Genomic DNA, 24,794 nt, shown 5'->3' on the forward strand with positions numbered 1-24,794 from the left:
ATGTGAGGAAGACTATCTCAATAGTGGAGATCTATTACTTCCTCCTTCTTGGATTTCTTCTTTTCAACTTCCTCCACTTCCTTGGTGATGTGGACTTCTTTTCTTCCTCTTTTGTTATTGTCCTTCTTGAACTTAGGACAATCTCTCCTATAGTGTCCATATTCTTGACACCCATAGCATTGTATTTTAGACATGTTCTTTGTTGAAGTTTCTAAGTCTAATAGTTAGAAACCCTCCATGCACTTTACTAATTTATTCCTACCTACTTGTTCTGTTAATTAACAAGTTATTTACCATGTAAATACTGAAAATAAATACAAGTGCATGCTCAACACATTACAGATCATCAACTAAAGGAAACAGAAACAAGCACACAAATGAGTCCCCGGAAAAACCCAATGCGAGAAAACCGGTGCAGCGATCTGAGGGTTTTATTATTAAGCAGCTCTTTGCTGAGTACATTGGGTGCCAAACTAGTTAACCCAACAGAGATAAAAAATCTGGTAGCAATACCTCTCTTTCGAAACAGGTATTCGGAAAGCCTGCTCCACGAAATCCCTCTCCAGCGCAATCTGAAGCTCAGCGTCAGCCCTGCTGGCCTTTGCGTCAGCCTGAAACCCTCTGCGTCAACCTACTGAGGCTTTGCACAGCCTTTTCTAGTTCTCGGTGTCACTCCTGCAGTGTTTGCGTGGATGACACAGGCCCTTCTGGCTCTGCGCAGTCTCTGCTACCTCTGCGTGGCTCCCTCTGGCTTTGCGTCTGCCTCTCTCTGCTTCTGCATTGATCTCTCGGCACTGTCTCTGCCTCTCGGCCTCGTACTCATTGCCCCTCGTTGCCACTAATCACTAGTTCTATCTCTCTTAGCAAACCCCACTCTAGAGAATAAAATGATTGATCACTCTGGTGTGTTCTCCAAGTGACCCTCAAGCCTCCTCTTATACTTTTCTCGTTGACAAATCAATGGCCAAGATTAGGTCCCTAATCGACAGCTAAGATTAGATCTGGCTTGATCCATGTCTTTTAGACCATTCTTACACAGTTTTATATTAATTCACATTAATATTTTAATTTCCCTATGTTTAGACTTAGGGACTCCATTAAAAATATTAATTATTTTAATATCTCCCTAACTGTTTAGAATCTACCCAAACCCTTTATGGGTATTGGAGATCTCATGTGCCCTAACCTATCCACCAAATTTCGTGGCTAGAGCACATCCGATGCTACCCCAAATCAGCATTCTTCTTCTTTTTCTGAGGACCAAACTTTCCAAATTGTTCCTTTTCTTTTTGTCATTGCAGCATAAGCTTGATTTTGCTCACCTGCTCCCACATCAGACTTGGCCTTTAATCTAGATTATTCAATCTTGCATAGTGACCATAGATCCTGGAATGGAGTAGCTTCTTTCTTCCCATAAATACTTGAAGTAAAGTTACCCCACTCTTCTAGTAGTGCATTTAATACGACTGCAGTCATTTCTCTATCAGACATGACTTCTCCCAAATCTCGTAGTTGATCCTGAATCTCAGATATCCTCATAAAGTATGAGGCTAATCCATCTTCCCTTGACATCTTCAACTTGTAGAGTTCTTGCCTTAATGAGATGACTTCTCCAACAATGCTTACGGAATACAACTCTACCAATTTGCCATAGACTTATTTTGAAGTTACGAGTTTAGATACATATGGGATGAGGGGATCCTTGATGGATTCTCTGAGAATCCTTTGAGCCCTAACTTCCCCTTTCATATACTGGCAACAGTTTGAGCATCTTCCTTTCTTGGTTTAGTGATGGAAACTTTGACATGTTCCATAACCTCATTTTTAATGAGATTCAGATATGTCCTTTTCTTCCATGCAAGATAGTTTGAAGCCCCAACAATTTGTTGCTTTCCTTGCAAAAAGACATTTTGACAGATTCAAATGTGGACATAAATATAATTACTTGATAGGATGCTCGTTCTTCTTGCTGCTGCCTTGTTGTTGATGATGATATAGAGGATAGAAAACTTCTCCTTGATGAAGGTGGTTTTCTTCAAGAATAATCCTTGATCCCACAGAGAGTGAGATGGCACCACCTTTTGATCTAACTTCCTTTGGATGAATAGTCTTCATAACACTTTAACTTGAGTAGATGTAGGGTTTTTTCCTCCCAATACTACTTTGTAAACTTCTTTGATCTAGGGTTATGATGCTTCCTTTGACTTCAAGATGATCTTTGCTTTGATGCCTTCCTTGAGATTTGATCCTTGAGTGTCCCTTGATGAGATGCCCTTCCTTGACTTAGTCACCTTAGCTCTGATACCATGTTGAGAAATATAGGGCATAACAATTAAGTGATTTCTCTTCTATTAGTAACTGCTTGTGAATTCTTTTTACTTCTTTAGATTATGATCTTCTTTTACTTAGGTTATTAGTGTTCTTCTTCATCAAACAGCTACCAATGCATAAACCATAAAGAGACAAGAGACACAGAATATAGGCTATCAGCTAGGGCCAAAACCTCTCCCACTTGAGAGGAAAACCCGAACAAATTCTTCTTCTTATAGAGATTCCAATTGACGAATACCAAGACCAAGACCCTTGACCTATTTGCCACTCCAAGACCAAGACACAAGATCCTTAGTCAATGATAGTCAACCTTCAGCTCCTTCTTCCTTCTTGGCTTCTTCTTCAACCTTGGCTTTCTTCTACTTTAGACCTTCGGCCTTCTTGACTAGTCCTTCTTCCACTTCGACTCCTTAGGAGGATTGCACTTCTCCTCGACTTCCACTGCTGCAATAGACTTCTCCTTGGCCTTTACTACTGCAACAGACTTACCTTCGGCCTTTACTGCTGCAACAGACTTCTCCTTCACTGCTGCAACAGACTTCTTGTATAGAGGTTTTCTGCCCTTAAAACAGTCCCAAAATACCCTTAAGAACTTCGCTCTTCCCTTTTGTTACTTCGTTGGTCTTTAGGCTTCCTCGTTGTACTTCGCACTTTAGACTGTATGATGACCAAATCTCTGAAATTCTGCTCTGAAATGAATACGAACAACCCTATTTATAGTTGTTTCCCATCAAAATAAGCCGACATGACATGATAGTGAGTTGACATGTCTATTTGAGAGATTTATATTATTCTTTTGAAGCCGACTTGAAGGAGGTGACTTTGTCTTGGTCTTGGAGGGCTTTCTAACTTATTTAAGGACTTATATAAATATATAACATGCCCAAGAAGGGTCCTTCATACATGACATAGACTCAAATTGACTTTTATGACTAGATGACAAATCCTAAAGGCTCACAATGGGAGCCATCACTAAAATAAAATTCCTTGCTCATGAAACCCATGAGACAAGCATTACAATAATAATTTTATTTTTCTTCTTTTCATCAATTACATAAAATCACAATTACACATGTCATTATGAAGACTGAACCTAGTTACACTTTTCAACAAGAATTGAGTGACAGCAATGGAACTCAAAATTTGCCCCCAAGGCCACACCAAGTGGAGTTAGAAATTTTCTACACAATAATCCAAGGTGTGGATTTAGGCGACAATAAGGCCTAGTTGAACACTCCAAGGAAATTTTTAGGGCTTTTTGTTGTAAATTAGAGAAAAGTGCCTTGGCTTCCCTCATATAAATAGAGAGAGGTCACTTTCATTCATTCATCATCACATTCACTCACTTTTTCTTTCTGAAAGGAGTGCGGACTAGTTTTCTTGTCTTTTCTCTTAGATGCAATGGATATTTAGTGGAGTGAATTATTTCGAGGGGGAGATTTTTGCATGGAAGAGACTTTTTTTCAGATCGATGAAGTGATTCTTAGTGGAATAGTGTAAGTTATTGTCATTTTCTTCCATTTTGCATGTTATTTTTCTAAAATTACGGGTTTTGTTATTCCTTATTTAAAAGTGCAATATTTTTCTTGAACTTGATTCTTCATGGTTATGCAAAATTTGTCTTTCGAGCATCCACCAAAGAAACTTGGTGCCTGCATCATTTGACCTTAAATCTCCCATATAAAGAAGTCGCATTTTAATCTTCCACTCTCTTAATCCAAGGACCTCTATCATTGACCTTACCCTAATCGACTCCATTGTCCAATTAAATACAGGGACTAATCTAGTTGTGGTGATCATTTCATTTTTCCCCTCTTCTTTTTTTCTTGGCAACTAGGGTTAGGGTTTGGTTTTAATTTGCATTTTATGGTAATTTTGCATTCATTTGTCATTATTTTATTGATAGAAATTGCATTTAATAAATCAAAAAGGAAAATCTAGCATTAATTGCATATAAAACCATTAAAAACCTAAAGGTTTACTTATCCCTTGCCTGTCTCTTGATAGCTTTTGATCCTTTGTTGAATCTATCACTTGGAGGACAATTTTTTGTTGTTATATGCTATTGCATGCTACAAATCTGCATGTAATAAAAACCCTAGATTATAACAGCCTTCTATTCTATTGGGGTCAATGGAAAGTGTGCTTAAATAATGGTAACTCTTGTCTTGGTGTTCAAGGTTTGGCCAGTACCTTCCCCCACAACCATTAGACTCTTATCACCTATGAACCAGTGAAACACGACCCGTATTAGACCCACGAGTACCCACGGGTCTTGGTGGGTTCTATAACGAGTCGGGTCACTCGCATAGAACCCGCACTTAAGACCCGGACTCAGCGAGTATTTTATTATACCCATCTACTCGTATAAGACCCACAGGTATGCTATAAAACTCGTATCGGGCCCCTATAGAACCTGTAGAGCCTCAAAAGGCACATTTTTTTTTATTTCTTGATTTTTTTTCTTCTTTTTCTTTTTTGGAAATGAGGTGGAGGGAAAGGGAAATTGGAGGGAAGAAAATGTTTTATAAGCACCTCTCTAACTTCCATTTGTCATCCACTTGTCATTTGAGTGTTTGCCTAATTTGTATGAGTGTTGAGTGACTCCATTGCACAGTGAAGGAGCTCTTGGAGGAGGCTAAAGGAGGCTTCATTGGATCAGACCCAGCTTCAGGTAGGCCTCATGAACCTTGTTTGAATGTTTTCCATGTAATTTTTTTGTATTCAATTTAGTTTTTTTTTTTTGTTTTGAAATTTTGTTTATGTTTGCAAAAAAAAATTATCCTTGTGGCTGAGTTTCTCAGCCATAGGGCCAAAAACAATTGCACATTAAAAAAAATTCAAAACCAAAAGAAAATTATTTTTTTTCTTCCAAAATTTGTCACCATGCAACCAAAGGGTTCTAGAAAGTCTCGTGATTCGGCATGGGCACATGGTCAATGAATCATTTTCGGTAATGACCACCATGTCAAGTGAAATTATTGCAATGCCACCATGCATGTAGGCATGCAGGCATAAACAGGCTAAAATACCACCCAGCGAAAATTTCTGGGAATGGTGTGGGATGTTGCCAAAATTGCCCTAATGAAGTCACTACTGAAATGGCAGCTGCTTTGGAATCCATTAAAGAAGAAAGTCCTAAGAGGGCAAAAAGGAAGGATGAGATTGTTAGGATAGGTAGATCTTCATCTCAGAATGAAACACAGATTCAAAGTCCAGGTATTGGTAACTCCTCTTCAAGTGTTGTGGCAAACAAGAGTATAACCTCTTCTTTCTTCAGCCCTCATACAACTCCAGGATCTCAACCTGTTGATTTGGGGTAGCACCGAATGTGCTCTAGCCATGAAAATTGGTGGAGAGGCTAAAGCACATGAGAACTCCAAGACCCAGAAATGGTTTGGGTAGATTCTAACCGGTTTGGGAGATATTAAAATAATTAATATTTTTAATGGAGTTCCTAAGTCTAAGCTTAGGAAAAATAAAATATTAATGGGTATTAATATAAAATTGGGTTAGAAGGTTCCAAAAGTCATGGATCAAGCCAAATCTAATCTTAGTCGTTGATTAGAGATTTAATCTCGGTCGTTGAAGGACCAAAAAGAAAAGTATAAAAGGAGGCTTGAGGGTCAGTTGGAAGATACCCCAGAGTGATCAATCATTCGTTTTGCTAGAGCGAGGTTGCTAAGCAAAGTTGAATCAGTGATCAGCAGCGAAGGGCAATGAGTACTGGATAGAGAGGCAGAGACAATGCCAAGAGACCAGCGCAGAAGCAGAGAGCGAGAAGCAGCAGCTAGAGCAAGCCACGCAGAGACAGCGCAGAGGTCGAAGGGACTGCGTCATCCACGCAGAGAGCAGCTGGAGTGACACAAAGGGTCCCAAAGGCTACGCAGTGCCTCAGAGGGCTGACGTAGAGCAATTTGAGGCTGATGCAGAGCAGCAGGAGGCTGATGCAAAGGCCAGAAGGGCCAGCGCAAAGCTTCAAAGTCGTTGGAGAGGGTTTCGTGGAACAGGTTTTTTGAATACCTATTTCTGAATAGAGAGGTATTGTTGCCGTGTATTTTTTCTCTGTCGGGTGAGCCGGTTAGGCACCCAGTTGTACTCAAGGAAATACTACATAATAATATACCCTCATAATAGCTGCACTGGTTTTCCCGTATTAGGTTTTTTCCGGGGACATTTATCCAAAAATAACTATGTCACGTGTGTGTTTCTTTTCTTTCAGCTATTGATCTGTAGATGTTGTGACTGTATTGTGTTTATTTCGATATTTAAATGTTTTAAATAACTTGTTCGAATTTAAACAAGTAGAAGAAATAAACCAACAGAATACAGATTAAATTTCTAACGGATAGACTTAGAAATTTCAACATGGTATCGAGGGTGGTTACAGATCACGGAAGAGCTTAAGGCACCAGCTAAAGCAGAGCATTTGCAGCCTAAGTCACAGGACACGTCCTCCAGGGTCCCGTGTCCCGTATTTTACGTACTGGACAAGAAAACGGCCCTAATACATGTCGAATACGGTTTTTATCGTGTCCTGGAAAATGGAAAACGTATTCGCCGGTTTTCGTCGTGTCCTGCATTTGGAAAACGCGTATTTCGTTGATAGAAAACGTGGCCCTAACGTTTTTCGATAGGTTGAATACATACCCCGCAAAAAAATGTAATTTAAAGCCTAGTTGCCCGAATCATAGGTAAATAAGGCCCAACTTCCACAGAAAACGTAATACCTCAACCACCACCAGTGAATGCCTCAGGGTACTAACAAGTCACATGCCAACTATTGTCCCCTGAGATGTACCTACTCTAACAAGGACAAATGTCAGGATTTAGGAAATCCTCCGACACTGCTTTAGACATTCAGGCCAGCTCTCAGGTCTTGGGGGCTACACACTCAACGAATCGGATATCGTCTTGGAATGCAAAGGCAGGTTCAAGAAGATGCATCGTGGTAGCTTCAAAAAACTAAAAAAGGCTTGGGAGTGACCAACAGGCCAAAACAACATGGGGATTCAATAGATTTTAGCCATAGAAGTGATATTTTAAACCACAAGCACCATTATTTAATTCTGCATGATAAACAACTCAGGGAAAATGGATTTGCCACTAAGGGAGCGTTGTTTATAAGCTTTTTCCCATAACTGCAAACTCCAGGAAGTAGATTTATTGGCCATTTAAACTAGATCCAACAAATCTCATTGAACACCCATGATGCAAATCAACACAATAAATGCAACAGCAATGGTTGGGAGCTTTTATTTTAAAAGTGCAACATAGCTATAACCTGATTTACAAACAAACAAAAAAACCTTCATTCTAACTTGTAACAGAAATGACACCCAAGCGTTGTGCTGATTTAGCTCTATCCTGAGTTTTTCTTATTACCCATTAAATCAACAAAGTTCTCAGGAAGAAACAAAATGGCCTTGGGAAAGTTAATTCACCTCTATCCCGTTGAAATTTCAGTCTATGGCAATTAATGCAAAACCAAAATTTCATCTCTTACTAGATGTTTCCCAGATCTGATTCCTATGAACTTTCAGCCTTGGGGTTGATATGAAATATTAATTTGCATCAGAAAACAACAAATAATATTTCACTTCACAAATTAATATGGATAAAAACAACAAATAATATTTCACTTCACAAATTAATATGGATAAAAAACTATATTTCGGTATATATATATATATATATATATATGATTAAATATATATAAAACGTGTCCCCCGTGTCCTGTTTCCAGGTCGCTGCATTTCGTATTGAATACTCGTATTTACGTGTCCTTCGTGTCTCGTGTCCTCATGTCATGTGACTTAGTTTGCAGCAGAAACAGTTGTCCCAAGTGACAAAAGTTGTTCCTAGCAGAAAGCAGCAGAGAAGGGTTGACGCAAAGGGACTGCGTCATCTATTCGACCCAGGAGGAGGGTCAATGCAGAGGTAGAGAGAGGAAGATCTGACCTACGACGTGCCCAGTCATCTTTCTCAGCCAGGAAGGATCGACGCTGTGGCCAGGAGGTGCAGATTCAGCCAATGCCCGGATTGCGCAGAGCCTAGAGGCTCAGTTCTTCAGCTGCTGGGTTGTAAGAAGCTGTGGGCAGTTTGCGGGAGCGAAGCTGGTGGGGTACTATGGGCAGAACAGTACCTTACAATGCAAAACCAAGGTAGAGGGAGTTGCTACCGAGGCGGATTTCAAGCCAAGAAATCTAGATCAGTGTTGCAGTTGCACAAACGATCGGAGAGGGGCAACTTGACTATTGGCAGAAGGATTTCCAGGAAGGAAATCGGGACTCAGAGGGAGTCAAACAGAGAACTTCCAGACGGGAAGTAGAGAGACTCAGCGGAAGTCGAACAGAGAACTTTCAAACGGGAAGTAGAGAGACTCAAATGAGTCGACAGAGAAGAGCAGAGAAATGGCCCTGAATGGGTTGAGGGATCAAGACAGGCTGGACGGGGCATCCAACTTTGTGGTCTGGAAGGCTAGGATCCTGTCCATTCTAGATAGAAATCGCATCAAGGCCTTCGCCTTGAGAACAGTGGTGATCCCAGTTGACCTGGCTGAAAATGAGAAGTACGAGGAGGCAATGGCCAGGGTGAAATGCATCATCCTTGATGGGGTCAAGGATCATGTGGTCCAACATATTGCCCGTTGCCGAGAAGGACACGGCAAATGAAATGTGGGAAGCCCTGAAGAAATTGTACTAGAATACTTCCATGCAGAGGAAGATGTTACTTGAGAATTAGCTACGGTCATACCAGATGCAGAAGGGGGAGCAGATAGATCACTTCCTCGGTTGGTTGAAGGAGATCCGGGACCAACTAACTTCCATAGGGGCCACGCCGGATGAGGAGATGTTGGTGAGGACCGCACTAATTGCAGTCTCTGAGGAGTGGGATACATTTGTCCCGAGCATACTGGGCAGGGCAAATCTTCCAGATTGGGAAGAATTGTGGGCGGCTCTTCGCAAAGAGGAGATCAGGTGGTTGAGCAAGACGGGAAATAGCAGCAAAGGAGTCAGAATCAAGAAGGAAAAGGAAGAGGATGCAGCTCTAGCATCTGCGAGAAAGCAGGAGAAGACGAAGAAGAAGGACCTCTCCAAGGTCAAGTGCTTCCACTATGGGGAACTGGGTCATTATGCGAACTAGTGTCCGAGGAAGAAGAGTAAGGGAGAGGCGTCTAACTCTAAGGCAGCGCCAACGAAGGCAGAGAAGGAAGTCGAGGAGGATGACGATTATGCCATGAGTGGTCATGTACCTCTAGAGAAGAGGTGGGGAGACATTGAGTTGTAGTCAAGAGGACTACAGGCAATGAGGGGCAAGATCCTTGAGGTACCCAACCTCTTGGATTATACCTTGCTACTAGAGCCCCGAAGAGAGAGTAGCAGGACTGGCGGATGTCGTTAGAGACGGATGCGGATGAATTGGCGAAGAGTGCTACAATGTAGGAGTCCCCTGGCAGCACGAAGCTAGCAAGTTGTAGTAGTGCAAGAGGCATGAAGAGTGTTGCAACAGTGCAGGATGACACAGAGAGGTTTGCAACGGTGCGAGATGCAGGGAGTTGTCGTAGCAGGGCAGAGGCAGTAGAGAGAGCACGTGATAGCGGCAGAGAGAGCTTCAGCATCAGGAGTGTTTCTAGCCTGACAGGGATGTCAGTAGTTGGGTGGATCAGTTACTTACTTCTCAATAACTAAGTTACAATGCAGTAGCAGTTGGCAGTAGCACGATACAGCGTGATGAGAGGGGGTTGCAGTGCAGATACAGTGTTGGGAGAAAGGACCAACAACAACACGAATGCAGAGGGAGTTGTCGTATGGATGTAGCAGTGGCAGTGAAAGGGCCATGGGCAGCAATACAGGATGCAGTAGTGCAAAGAATGTTGGGCAAGGAGGCCTAGCATCAGCACAAGTACCGGTGCCGGATAATCAGTGTGATGCTCAGTGAAGAGTATTACTAGAGCACAATCCTCGCTAAGAGGGAGTGTTGATTTTGGATAGCATCGGATGTGCTCTAGCCATGAAAATTGGTGGAAAGGCTAAAGCACATGAGATCTCCAAGACCCAGAAATGGTTTGGGTAGATTTTAACAAGTTTGGGAGATATTAAAATAATTAATATTTTTAATGGAGTTCCTAGGTCTAAACTTAGAAAAAATAAAATATTAATGGGTATTAATATAAAACTGGGTTAGAAGGTTCCAAAAGTCATGGATCAAGCCAAATCTAATCTTAGCAGTTGATTAGAGATTTAATCTTGGTGGTTGAAGAACCAACAGGAAAAGTATAAGAGGAGGCTTGAGGGTCAGTTGGAAGATACACCAGAGTGATCAATTATTCATTTTGCTAGAGCGGGGTTGCTAAGCAAAGTCAAATCAGTGATCAGTAGCGAGGGGCAGTGAGTACTGGACAGAGAGGCAGAGACAGTGCCAAGAGACCATCGCAGAAGCAGAGAGTGAGAAGCAACAGCGAGAGCAGGCCACGCAGAGCCCAACAGAGACAGCGCAAAGGCCAGAGGGACTACGTCATCCACGTAGATAGCAGCTGGAGTGACACAGAGGGTCCCAGAGGCTACGCAATGCCTTAGAGGGATGACACAGAGCAATTTGAGGCTGACGCAGAGCAACAGGAGGCTAACGCAGAGGCCAGAAGGGCCAACACAAAGCTTCAGAGTCACTGGAAAGGGTTTCGTGGGACAGGTTTTCTAAATACCTATTTTCAAACAGAGAGGTATTGTTGCAGTGTATTTTTTCTCTGTCGAGTGATCCGGTTAGGCACCCAGTTGTACTCAAGGAATACTGCATAATAATATACCCTCACAATAGCTGCACTGGTTTTGCCGCATTGGGTTTTTCCGGGGACATTTGTCCAAAAATAACGGTGTCACTTGTGTGTTTGTTTTCTTTCAGTTGTTGATCTGTAGATGTTGTGACTGTATTGTGTTTATTTCGGTGTTTAAATGTTTTAAATAACTTGTTCGAATTTATACAAGTAGAAGAAATAAACCAGCAGAATACAAATTAAATTTCTAACAAATAGACTTAGAAATTTCAACACAACCAACCTTAGATAGTGTTAAAATTTATGACACAAAATTCTACTGCAGTAACTGATTTATTTCTCCCACTTATTTCTCACAATAGGTTGTTTACAAAACCCTTCAACAAACATTAAAATAAATTCTACTACAGTTATCACATAATAGCATAGAGAAAAATAACAGTGATATACAAGCACAAGAATTAATCACATCAACACAGTTATTTTTGGACAATTGTCCCCGGAAAAACCCAATGCGGGAAAACCGGTGCAGCAAATGAGGGTTTATTTATTATTCTTCAGCAACAATCTCTCTACAAGGAATAATTTTGCAGTGCATAGAGAAATCTTCAAGAAAACACCTAAGATAATTTTCCTCCTCGGCTAGGAGAAATTCTGACACCACAGAGACCCTTTATCCTTCACTGCGTCAACCCTGCATCATCTGCGTGAGGACTACGTCATCTGCGTGAGATCTCGTCCCTGCCTGCGCTGTCTCTCAGAGCTCTCCCTCTGCGCTATCTCTCTGAGGCATTGCATCACCTCCTCCTCGGTCTCTGGATGATGTTGAAACCCTCCTCTTCCTTCACCCTGCAACTCTCCCTTTGAAATCGAACTCCTTCTCCTTGAGAATCGATTTCCCTCATGTTACTGAGTATTTGCCTGGTGTATCTCCAAATGACTCTCAAGTATTCTTTTATACTTTTCCTGTTGATGAATCAACGGCTGATATTAAGTCTCTAATCAACGGCTAAGATTAGAGCAGACTTGATCTTCGTCTCTTAGAAGCTTCTCACTCGTATCTTTATTAATACCCATCAATATTTTTATTTTCCTAAGTTTAGACTTAGGAACCCATTAAGAATATTAATTATTTTAATAACTCCTCATCCAGGTGGAATTTCTCCAAACAATTTATGGGTCTTGGAGATTTCATGTGTTCTAGCCCCTCCGCAAAATTTCGGAGCTAGAGCACATCCGATGCTACCCAAAATCAACACTCCCTCTTAGCGAGGAATGTGCTCTAGCAATACTTCCCAATAGAAGCATCACACTAATCCATGGCATCGGTCCTCTACGTTGTTGATGCTCGGCCTACTGCCCCTCACCTACTGCGCTGCTGCAACCTGTATTGTTGCCCATGACACTGCAACTGTCACTGCTACATCTGTACTGCAGCTCCCTCTGAATGTGCTGCATCATGCTTCCCATAGCACTGCCACTGCAAACTGCTACTTTGCAACTCCTTATACTATCCACTTCTGCTACTGAAACGGATTCTTCACCATCCCCATCTTCTCCCTAAAATAAACAAACTTTGTTCTTCCTAGAGCATTGTTGAGGATGCCTGCCACCTGTTCTCCTGTTGGGGTGTGCTTTAGATGTACTGCCCCTCGTTGGACAGTCTCTGATGATATGACACCTAATATCAATGTGCTTCGACCGATCATGAAAGACTGGATTCTCATAGAGCTTGCAACTCTGATTATCACACAAAATACCAGTCGCTTCCATCTTTCTCCTGAATAGATTCACAAGCAATTTCCTAAGCCATATGGCTTCACACGAAGTTGTGCTAGCTGCCATATATTCAGCTTCAGCTGAGCTCAGAGCCACGGATTTATGTTTCCTACTACACCAAGAGGTCATTCCCGATCCAATGTTGAAACAGTACCCAGTGGTACTTTTCCGATCTACTGAACTTCCAGCCCAATCTACGTCAGTGAACCCACTCAACCTGATGTCATTGCCTTGGGTGTACATTAGTCCATGCTCGACTGTTCCTCGTATATATCTGAGAACATGCTTGGCTGCTGCCCAGTGCGCCCTCTTTGGTTCCACCATGAACTAACTGAGGGTGTTGACAGCGTAACAAATGTCTGGCCTAGTATTGACCAAATACATCAGGGACCCTATGAGTTGCCTGTACAAGGTGGGATCGACTTCTTTATCTTCGGATGCATCAATCTTCTTCCAGTTGGTGATCATTGGAGTAGCCATAGGTCTACAGTCCTGCATTCTGAACCTTTTCAAAATCTCTGTAGCGTATCTCCCTTGTCCAAGGAAAATTTCACCCTTCTGTTGCCAAACTTCCAACCCCAGGAAATAATGCATCCGTCCCAAATCCTTCATATCAAATTCTGTGGCTAGGTTCTTATTGCAATCTTTGATGAGCCTGGATGAGCCTGTCAAGAAAAGATCATCCACATATAACACCAGGATTAGAGGCTCATTCTCTACAACAAGATAGTATAGATTAGCATCTATGTCACTCTTGAGAAATCCCATCTTCTGCAAGTAGCCATCAATTCGACCGTACCATGCTCTAGGTGCCTGTTTAAGCCCATAAAAGGCTTTCTTCAACCTGAATACATGAGATTTCTTCTCATGTGTCTCAAAACCCTCTAGTTGTTCAATGTATACTTCTTCTTCTATCACCCTGTTCAAGAATGTCGCCTTGACATTCATCTGGTGAATCTCCCACTCCATCTATGCTGCAAAGGATATCACGAATCTAATAGAAGTATACTTGGCTACTGGGGCGAAGGTTCCTTTGTAGTCTATCCCTTACTTCTAAGCATACCCCTTAGCCACAAACCTAGCTTTGTATTTTTCCACACTGCCATCTGCAGCATATTTGAATTTGTAGAGCTATCTCGAACCTACAACTGACCTGTCCTGAGGCCTAGTTACCACTTCCTAGACATCATTGACCACTATGGAACTGTATTCCTCCAACCCATACTTGATGTTGAATGGCCTCCTGAAAACTAGAGGGTTCTCCAACCTAAGCCACCAAGGCTTGCTATCTGTCTGGTTGTCTACGCTCTCTTTTCTCCTTCTTGGGCGCACCGACGAAATTCTTTGCATCTCGTAGTATCTGTTGAAGTTCTCGGCTCGTTCTACCACTGGTAGTGGGTATATCTATCTTCTCCTCCTCTTCTTGAGACTCCACCTATTGTGATACCTCTGGAGTTTTGCCTTTAGGAGAAATATTGGTGCTAGTTTTTGCTAGATGAAGTGGCTGGACCAACGGATCATCCTTTGACTGCTCTTCGGAAGGCATTTCTCGGGATTTCCTGAAAGCTCTGTCCTCCATGAACTTTACATCCCGTCGAATAATGATCTTCCTATTCCCCGAAAGATAGACTCTATATGCCTTAGCATTCTCGCTATATCCCACAAGATATCCTTTCTCCGCAATCTGGTCCAATTTCTTCCTTTTTTCTTCGGGTACATGGCAGTGTGCCAAACTCCCAAATATCCTGAAATGACTCACCTCAAGCTTCTTACTGGTGAAGACACTCTTTGGAGTAATCTTACCTAATGCCCTGTAAGGAGTCCTGTTTTGGACATACACTGCCATGTTGCATGCTTTTGCCCATAGAAACTTGGGCATATCCTAATCATACAACATCGCCCTGGTTGCTTCAATAATAGTCCTGTTCTTCCTTTCTGCTACTCCATTTTGCTCCAGATTATAAGGCCATGTCTAATCTCTTCTGATACCTTCCCTTGCGCAAAAATCAATGAAGTCCTTGTCGATGTATTCTCCACCATTGCCTGAGTGCAATATCTTTATCTTCTTTCCTGTCAAATTCTCAACTAGAGCCTTGAACTCTTTGAATCGACCAAAAACCTCATCCTTGGTTTTTAGAAAGTAGATCCATGTCTTTCTGGAATGGTCATCAATGAAGGTGATGAAGTACTCGGCACCACTAAGAGCTCTTGAGGACATGGGTCCGGAGATATCTGAGTGTATCAATCCCAGAACACTCTTAGCCCTATTGTTGCTCCTGGAAAATGTAACTTTAGCGTACTTTCCTAGTGCGCATCCTCTGCATACATCATCTCGTTGGGTACTCAACTCTAGAACTCCTAATATTGTTCTCACGAGAATTCTTAGAGCCCCATGGTGTAAGTGTCCCATCCTCCTGTGCCATAGTTCATTCAAATCTTTTTCCCCACTGCTGCCTATCAGTGCCATTGGAGATTCTAGTTGTAATTTACACAGCCTGTTACTTCTGACTCCAATCTGGGCCTTCTCTTTCCAACTCGGGTTTTTGACATAAACTTTCTCCTTAATGAAGAAAACATCATAGCCCTTGTTTTGAAGCTGAGATACAAAGAGTAAGTTCATCCCCAATCCCCGCACATGCAGCACTTTGGTTGCTTGAAGTCGATCCCTTGCTTTTGTTTGAAATACTACGGTACCTCTTCCTATGGGGGTACATTTTGACTTATTTCCCATGGTGATGTGGAAGTTCATCCTTTCTTCCTGATAATTCGAAAAACATTCTCGTATTCCTGTCATGTGCCAGGAAGCTCCACTATCTATATACCAAGCCTCAGAGAAGGCAGAATTTGCTAAGCAAGTGACTTCTTCTTTCAGTCTGAAAGCTAACATAGAATAATCATGATCCATGTTCCTCGTGCTCTCTTCTCCCTCTGGAGATCTGCGTGGGTCCTTCTGAGTTGATGCCTCGACATCATGCTCCTGACTCATAGCAGATTCTTTACTCCTGTTGCCTGATCTCTGCTCTGATACCATGTTAAAATTTCTGACACGAAATTCTACTGCAGTAACTGATTTATTTCTCCTACTTATTTCTCACAATAAGTTGTTTACAAAACCCTTCAGCAAACATTAAAATAAATTCTACTGCAGTTATCACATAATAGCATAGAGAAAAATAACAGTGATATACAAGCACAAGAATCAATCACATCAACACAGTTATTTTTGGACAATTGTCCCCGGAAAAACCCAATGCAGGAAAATCGGTGCAGCAGATGAGGGTTTATTTATTATTCTTCAGCAACAATCTCTTTACAAGGAATAATTTTGCAGTACATAGAGAAACCTTCAAGAAAACACCTGAGATAATTTTCCTCCTCGGCTAGGAGAAATTCTGACACCACAAAGACCCTTTATCCTTCACTACATCACCCTTGCATCATCTGTGTGAGGACTGTGTCATTTGCGTGAGGATTGCGTGAGATGTCATCGCTGCATGAGCTATCTCTCAAAGCTCTCCCTCTGCATTGTCTCTCGGAGGCACTGCGTCACCTCCTCCTCAGTCTCTGACTGATGCTAAAACCCTCCTCTTCCTTCACCCTGCAACTCTCCCTCTGAAATCAAACTCCTTCTCCTTGAGAATCGATTTCCCTCAGGTTACTGAGTATTTGCCCAGTGTATCTCCAAATGACTCTCAAGTCTTCTCTTATATTTTTCCTGTTGATGACTCAACGACCGAGATTAAGTCTCTAATCAGTAGCTGAGATTAAAACAGACTTGATCCCCATCTCTTAGAAGCTTCTCACCCATATCTTTATTAATACCCATTAATATTTTTATTTTCCTAAGTTTAGACTTAGGAACCCATTAAAAATATTAATTATTTTAATAACTCCTCATTTGGGTGGAATTTCTCCAAACGATTTCTCGGTCTTGGAGATCTCATGTGTTCTAGCCCCTCCACAAAATTTCGAAGCTAGAGCACATCTGATGCCACCCAAAATCAACAAATAGTTTTAATGAGAAGTAGAGGAAGCAGGCAGATATGGCAGTGAGGAGGTTTCGGTACCATAACAGTCTTTCATTCAACTATGCAAAGTATTATTTTTATCAGCCCATGGTGGATAAGATTGCAAGTGTTGGCCCTGGATACAAAGCCCCATCTTATAATGCACTTAGGGGGAAAGAGCTAGATGAGGAGCTTGAGTGTGTCAAGGAACAATTGGAAAGCATTAAAAGCTCATGGAAATTTAACGGTTGTACAATTATGTCTGATAGGTGGACATATCAGAGGGGTAGAACAATAATAAATTTTGTTGTAGCTTGCCCTAAAGGAACCATGTTCCTAAAATCCATTGATTCGTCTACAAATGTAAAAGATGCACATTTGATTTTTACATTGTTGGTTGATGTGGTGGAGGAAGTTGGGGTTACAAATGTTGTCCAAGTAATCACGGAAAATGTAGCAAATTATGTGGTAGCTGGAAGTTTGCTTTGTGCCAAATATCCCACCATTTTTTGGACTCCATGCGTTGCCCATTGCATAAACTTGATGCTAGAGGACATTGGGAAGTTGGAGTGGGTGCAAGGTGTTGTGCAAAAATGCAAGCAAATTACCAAGTATATTTATAATCATGCTTGGGTGTTGAACTTTATGAGGGAATTCACACAGGGTGAGCATAGTCAACCAGTTGTCACACGGTTTGCTACAATCTTTATTTCCCTCCAAAGCCTTTTGTATGAGTACCAAGCTTTGAGAATAATGTTTTGTAGCGAGCAATGGGTATTTTGGAAAGATAGCACAAAACCAGAAGCATTGTCTATGAAAGCATTTGTCTCTAGTGATAGTTTGTGGGACAAAGTCACTGAGATTGTCAGCTTCACTGAGCCCCTTGTGAAAGTCTTGAGATTGATGGATGGAGAGAAACCTGCAATGGGATATATTTATGAGGGCATGGACATGGCCAAAGAGGCCATCAAGACTTTCAGTAAGGGAAATGAATCTAAATATCTCCCTATATGGAAAATTATTGATTCCAGGTGGGACAGGGAACTACATTCACCATTGCATGCAGCAGGAGCATATCTCACTCTGAGCTTATTCTATAATGAGGGGTCTAGCATTCAAAGAGATCTCGAGGTGATGAGAGGTGTCATGATATGCATTGAGAAGAGGTTCTTGAATCAAGATATTCAAGACAAAATCAACATACAACAAGATATGTACAAGGAAGCATTTGGCATGTTTGGATTCAGCTCAAGCCAACGTCTCAAGGACAAGAAAATTCCTTGTAAGTGCAAATTGTTAGAACTTAGCTTGTAATTTTGTTAGTTCTCTTTTATATGTTTGGCATTGCAAACTGATAATTTTTGTTGTTATTTTTTTACAGCTCATTGGTGAATAGATTGTGGCACTGAGGCACCACAATTACAAGAATTCGCCATCAGAGTTCTGAGTCAACCCTGCAATGCTTCTTATTGTGAGTGCAATTGGTTAGTGTTTGAGCACATCCACAGCAAAAAGAGAAACGGGTTGGAGAAGTTGGTTTTCATCTACTACAACCTTCGAATGCTCACAAAACAAGTGCAACCAAAGGATACAGATCCAATTTTATTGGATACAATTGATTTAGAGTTTGATTGAGTTGTGGAGGAGGAGTCCCCTGATTTGAGTTGGCTTGATGAAGAGACTAAGGATCTCTCTAGTTTTCCATCTCAAATGGTGACTCCAAATACACCTGCCTCACAGTTGCTTCAGCCTTCCAATGTTAGCACTAGCTCCACAAGTGCTTATTGTAGGCGTAGTCATCCATGAGTGATGAGACTCAAGATTGTTATGAATTTATGAGACAATCATTTATCATTTATGACATATGTATTTAAATTTTGAATTTGCTGACAGTGGAATCATGAGTCCTTTTCTTATTTAGTATCTAAATGTTTTGCTTACAAAAATTGAATATGTTATGTTGTACTTTCATAGATATGAGATGATGTTATGAATTATTGCATATATTGTGGTTTTTATAACTTATAGGAATTGGAATTGTCATTAGTTTCTTTTTTGTGCTTAAAATTTACCATATTTTAACCTTTTTTTGTATTTTGTAGAGTCTTATACGAGTCGATGAGTCAATGCCGTGACGAGTCCTATACAAGTATGGGTCGTGCAACATTGCTATGAACCCTACTTTATTGAAGATCTGTTTAGGTGATCTAATCTACAAGTCCCTTGGAGAGACATTAGGCCAAGAACCCTGGTCATCTAACCTCAAAGCCTTGCCCAGGAACCCTCTCTTATGGGGATAATATCCACCACTAACTAACAAATGAGAGGCCACTCAGGGGACAATGGTGGATAATCTCATTGTTGCCAAAAGACCTAGGTTTCCAAGTGAGGCTTTGCACTAAGCCTACTCGATTTTTGTGGTAATAGGCCTCACAAAGTACAAAAAAGAACAAAGACTAAGATCTATCTCATATTTTGTTAAGAGTATTTATATAAGACATTGGTGATCAGAGGATCAAATTGAGGTGTTTCTTGAAAATTGGCAATGTGCATAGCAAACAAGGATAATCATCGCCTCGCTCCATCAAATCAATTCAGTTATGGTGTGCATTGAACCAGTGAAACTTGATCACTCCATTTGTGTAGAATTTTGGTGCTTCTCAAAATGAAACCTCTAAATATTTTCTTTCCAAAGTCATTTATGTTTGTAGTAGTTGCAAAAACATACTTTGTTCTTTGGTGTGGTACTATACCTTTCCTTTTAAGATTCAGAGCAAGTCTCCTCTTATGCAGGCCCATTGAATGGTTTCCTCAACATGCCATCATTAGAAACAATCTTCTCTCCTCATGCAGAACTAGCATTAGCATCACTATTTGGCTTTGTCCAATTGTTTTTTGTCTCCTCTAATTTCAATTTGTCACAAGTGTCGTCCGTAGTGTGGATATCAAACACCTTAAGCTTATTCTAAATTGGGAAAATTATCAACAAATGAACTTGGGAATTGACCATTTTTTGCTCAATCCATCCCTCCGATTTGAATGGTGTAATCGTTGAATTCTTGAATATGGCATCTTTCAATTGTTTTTTGTTATTATTCTATTGCATCCAATACTGACATTGTTGTTGCTTCTCCTTATAAATGTTAATGAGATAAGCTAATTTGGTTGGATGCCAAACTCACAGTTTTCATCCACGTGTTGTATGGAGCAAGCAATATTTTAGTATTAGCTGTGAACCGTGCATTATAACTTTGCCCTACTATATACAGAAATACACCATTATTACATAATTATCTCAAAGAAAAGACCATTGGATGAGGACAACTTTACGGAATGTTGATGATAAATCATTCCAAAGCATATTGGGCAACTAAACCATTATCTAACATCAATTTAAGGAATTGACGGAGTGATATTTCGTATGGAAAAAGAATTATTCTCGTTTAGAAATTTGAGGAACACAAACCTTAGGGAAGGTCTTCTGGGGATTCTCGCCAATAGGTTGGCCAGACTTAAGGTCCAGCAGCTCCGGTTCGATTCCCGGGGCCGCCTCTCTTTGCTTTTTCTCGCCATCAGCGGAGGCCAAAACAATGTAAGCTCTACTACGACTGCGAGTTGGAGCATCCGGCAGAAAATTTATGTCGTAAAACGCTGATAGTGATGATAGATGTGGGATCGCATTATTGCGCGGCCATGGACAGATTGTTGCAGAGGGTGGAAATGAATACGATGTCATGCTCTTCCACCTTCATATGCTTTAATCGAATGATTGTACCGTCTTCGTTTTGTTCTATAATATAGGCTCAGTCACCAGTCACTGCCAAGAAACGGGATTGAACTCCACGTGAAAGAGCTCATTCACCTGGGCCATTAGGTATGTTTCCACCGGGGTTGCTAGGCTTCAGTTCTACACCATGGAGTTGTCACCCTAATTTTTATTTATCTGTACACTGCCTCTGTTTCCATACCAAGAGCCAGGTGAGCAGTCAGGATTTCAACAATACAGATAGAACCAAAACCCGATTTGGCGAAACAGAGGACTAATGGAGAGTTTATAGTTGTAGACGTCATCTTAAGTTCAGATTGGTTTCTAGTTATTTTATATCACATGTATAATACCACGGTATATTATATTTATTTTATACCACATGTATAATACCACCGTATATTATATTTATTTTATATCACATGTATAATACATAATTTATTTTGTTTGAATTGTCACATGTTTAGTTAACCGTGGCATCGTTGATGGGATGGATTAGAGAGACAATTAACCAGGAGATATATGGGCTTGATAACAAAGGTAAGGTGGGTCAAGGCCGTACAATGAAGTTTTAAAGAATCTTTTTGGTGGGGAGGATAAGGTTGGTAGAGGCTAAGGTTGGTCAAGGCCGTACAATGAATCAAGGTAAATTATTTAGGACTTGTTAAGGTTGGTAGAGGCTAAGGTAAGGTGGGTCAAGGCCGTACAATGAAGTTTTAAAGAATCTTTTTGGTGGGGAGGATAGGGAAAGGAGGTTAAATTATTTAGTACTAGTTAAGGTTGGTAGAGGCAATGCATTGAAGTTTTAAAAAAAAAAAATTGGGTGAGGAGGATTGGGAAAAGGGTATTTTTATGTTGATTGTTGATTCTTGGAATTTTTGATGGATATAGGGGCATTAATTATTTGACCATGTCCCTGTCCGTTTGATTCCTAAATATTCATAGAATCAACAATCCATATAAGTTGGTTGGGAAAGAATCAACAATCCACATAAGTTGGTTGGGAAAGTAGGTTAAATTATTCGAAACTTGATAAGGTTGGTAAAAGCATTGCAATGAAGTTGTAAAACGTTTGATTCCTAAATATTCAGTGAATCAACAATCCACATAAGTTGGTTGGGAAAGTAGGTTAAATTATTCGAAACTTGATAAGGTTGGTAAAAGCATTGCAATGAAGTTTTAAAAAACATTTTCGTTTGGGAGGATTGGGAAAGTAGGTTAAATTATTTGTAGTTGGTTGATTAGAATTTATTTTCTTATTAATTGTTGGGTTGAGGGGCGCTTTCCAATTTATTATGGTAGTGATGTTGTAATGTAATGTTTAACATTTTGACGAAGTCAAATTATATAAAAATGAAAATTTAAAAAAAATCTTTAAAAAAAAAATAATAATAATAATTGAGTCTAGAGGCTCATTCTACAATCCAGTGTGATGTGTAAGGGGTGTCTGTCCATAAGTTGAAATTTTGCTCATGTCGACCAAAAAAAAAAATTTAAAAAACTATACAAAACATTTAAATAATGTTGACTCATAAAAAAAATTGCACATGAAGAAATCCAAAATAAAAAAAAATAAAAAAAAAAATTAAAAACTATACAAAACATTTAAATAATGTTGACTCATAAAAAAAATTGCACATGAAGAAATTGGATCCCTCTCGGCTCATGTTAGATGTATTTAAGATGGATCTATGTTGGTGTAATGTAAACATTTAACTTAGTTAAAATAAAATAAAAATGGTCCATGTATTCACTTATGGTATTGAGAATCCATGTTATTGACCCATAGTATTCATGTGGAAGGTAACCTATTTAAATCGATAAATTAAACCAGCATAGATCCATCTTAACTCCGGATCTACCAAGCGTTGAGAGGGATCAAATCTCTTCCCTCTCAACGCTTGGTAGGTCTGGAGTTAAGAAAGATCATCTCTTCCTTCTCGGTGCTTGGTAGTTCCGGAGTTAAGATAGATCTAAGTTGGTTTAGTGTTAAGTCTTGAAAGTATGATAATATTTAAAAAGACAAACCTTGTATTAGTTTTAATTTCTTTAGTGTTGTCATTCATATTATGTAATAATTATATAGTTTGTATTAGTTTTACTTCTTTCATTATTATCATCTATATTATGTAATAATTATGTAGTTTGTAATATGGTTTTTTTCTTTTGGTGTTGTTTGAATAGCGATCAGTAGTTTTAGTATATTTAGTATTGTTTTGACTGAGTATTAGTTTGTCTTTAACCAAAAAATAATGTTGCTTATCCATAGTTTAATTTTAGAAATTCAATTTTTGTTATTTTTTATTATTATTTAAATTTATTTATTTGTAAGGTGATTGGTTGAGGTCTTTAACAACTTCCATTTCTATTAGTTATTAATTTTTTGTTTTTAGTTTTATTTCCTTTTTATTTAACTTTTTATTTTCTTTTTCTGTTTCTTTTACCTGTTTTCATGAATTATATTTTTTCTCCATGTTTCCAATTTAACATGACTTGTTATTATATTAAAAATATATTTTTAATAAATTTAATTATAAAATAAAAATAAAAATATTAATAAAAACTAAAACACATAAATATATAAAAATAAATAAAACACATATATAAAGGCATATATATGTTAATATAAACAATATTTTTTAATTATATATTTTAATTTTTGGTGATGACATTTCACAATACGATATTTTATTAATTTTTTTTGTGATAAAATTTATGTATTTATTATTTTTTAGTTTAATTAAGCTATATTTAAACTAAGCGGCATGTATTAGCTACTATGTAGCCCTTGTTATTATACTTGGCATGGTATTAGTTTTTTGTTTCACTAGCTATTATTTATGTTTGAACCAAAAAAATTTATAGGTTGTACATAGTTTAACATTACAAATTAAATTTTATCATTTTTAATATTACTTTAATTATTTATTTTACCTTTCACTGGCTACACTCTTATTATGTAATCATTACATATCTATTTGGAGTTGGATTTGTGTTAGCTAATCCTCTGCAGAGGGGAAAGTTTCCCTTCCTCACTGCACATATGCTGGACTATTCAAGTTTTTGCTAATTTTGCTGGATTTTTTTCTTATTTTTTCAAATTTTTGTCCATGTTTTAGGTTTTTGAAAAAATAATGTATTTTGAAATTTTTAATGTTAACCATGGTTTGCTGATTTTTTTGCTAATGCTTTCAAAAAGATGTTTTCTAATGTTTCCCAAAATATGTTTTCCAATGTTTCCAAAAAGAATAAGTAGAAAGTCTCCTTATGTTTCTAAACCTTTCTCACTTGTTAGAAATTTTGAATCTCAGTTTTATGATAATGCTTCTCATCATAATGACAGTTACTTTCTTTATAATTTTAATGTTTTTATTTTGGTATGTATGTTCCCTGTGCATTCTACATCATTGACTTTTGGTTGAAATTGTATTGCAGCTTGCCTACCTTCCAAAGAAAAAACATGATTTAATATGCAATAATGATGATGATTTGGGACTAAGAGGGAAGGATACAGATTTTTCTACCCATGTGAAGGGTGTTAGGAACATTGCAGATGATATTCTTAAAGATGATAAGAAGAAGAAAAAGTGTGGCATGCCCTCTTGGTTCAAGATGCGGGTGCGAGCCATAGAATGCTCTGAAATAATTCCCTTTATTTATTACCCATGCTTTACTCAAAGATTCACAATATTTAATTCGATAAATCAAATATGCTCATGTTTGTGATTTCCCATTCTCTTTACAGACAAGTGCAATCTAACATGCTTTTATATTTTGTGCTTCTTCTATCATATTCAAGCAGTGTTTGTTATTGTTGTCAAACATTCCCAAACCCTTAGAAACGATTTTAGGTATTTATAAGTTGAGAAACCCCTTTGTTTCTTAAATTTGATGAAGTATACATCTCATTTCACTCAACTATATATCAAATATTATACACATAATTAGCGGGATAGTTGTTCTAAACAAGGAGTACAAATTTGTGAGCCTTGGTAAAAGGGATTTTATGCACTATGATTTTGTTGCTTGAATCTATGTTCCTTAAACATTTTTTTCTAATGCAAAAATAAAATGGATGAATAAGGCTTTGAACTGATAATTAAGAATTTAATTTAAAAGGTGTGATGTAAACCCTAAA

At 39.2% G+C, this 24,794-nt stretch overlaps 1 protein-coding gene across 6 annotated transcripts in view; it reads right to left on the bottom strand.

Moving 5' to 3' along the window:
- The window catches only part of LOC149151416 (uncharacterized), a 241,471-nt gene extending 220,514 nt beyond the window's left edge, over positions 1-20,957 (bottom strand). For 4 of the 6 annotated variants that reach the window (XM_089439866.1, XM_089439865.1, XM_089439863.1 and 1 more), the window contains exon 1: positions 20,357-20,956. In XM_089439866.1, coding sequence (XP_089295992.1) covers positions 20,357-20,626 — 270 coding nt within the window. In that variant the 5' untranslated portion in view covers positions 20,627-20,956. Of the gene's footprint in view, positions 1-20,356 lie in introns of all 6 variants that reach the window. The other 2 variants (XM_089439864.1, XM_089439862.1) reach the window with 1 other exon arrangement.
- Between the last annotated feature and the right edge of the window lie 3,837 nt (positions 20,958-24,794).

Source organism: Pinus tabuliformis, chromosome 9, assembly GCF_031772625.1.
Source record: "Pinus tabuliformis cultivar Carrire ecotype Pingquan chromosome 9, CPIR1, whole genome shotgun sequence".
Classification (NCBI taxonomy): Eukaryota; Viridiplantae; Streptophyta; class Pinopsida; order Pinales; family Pinaceae; genus Pinus; species Pinus tabuliformis.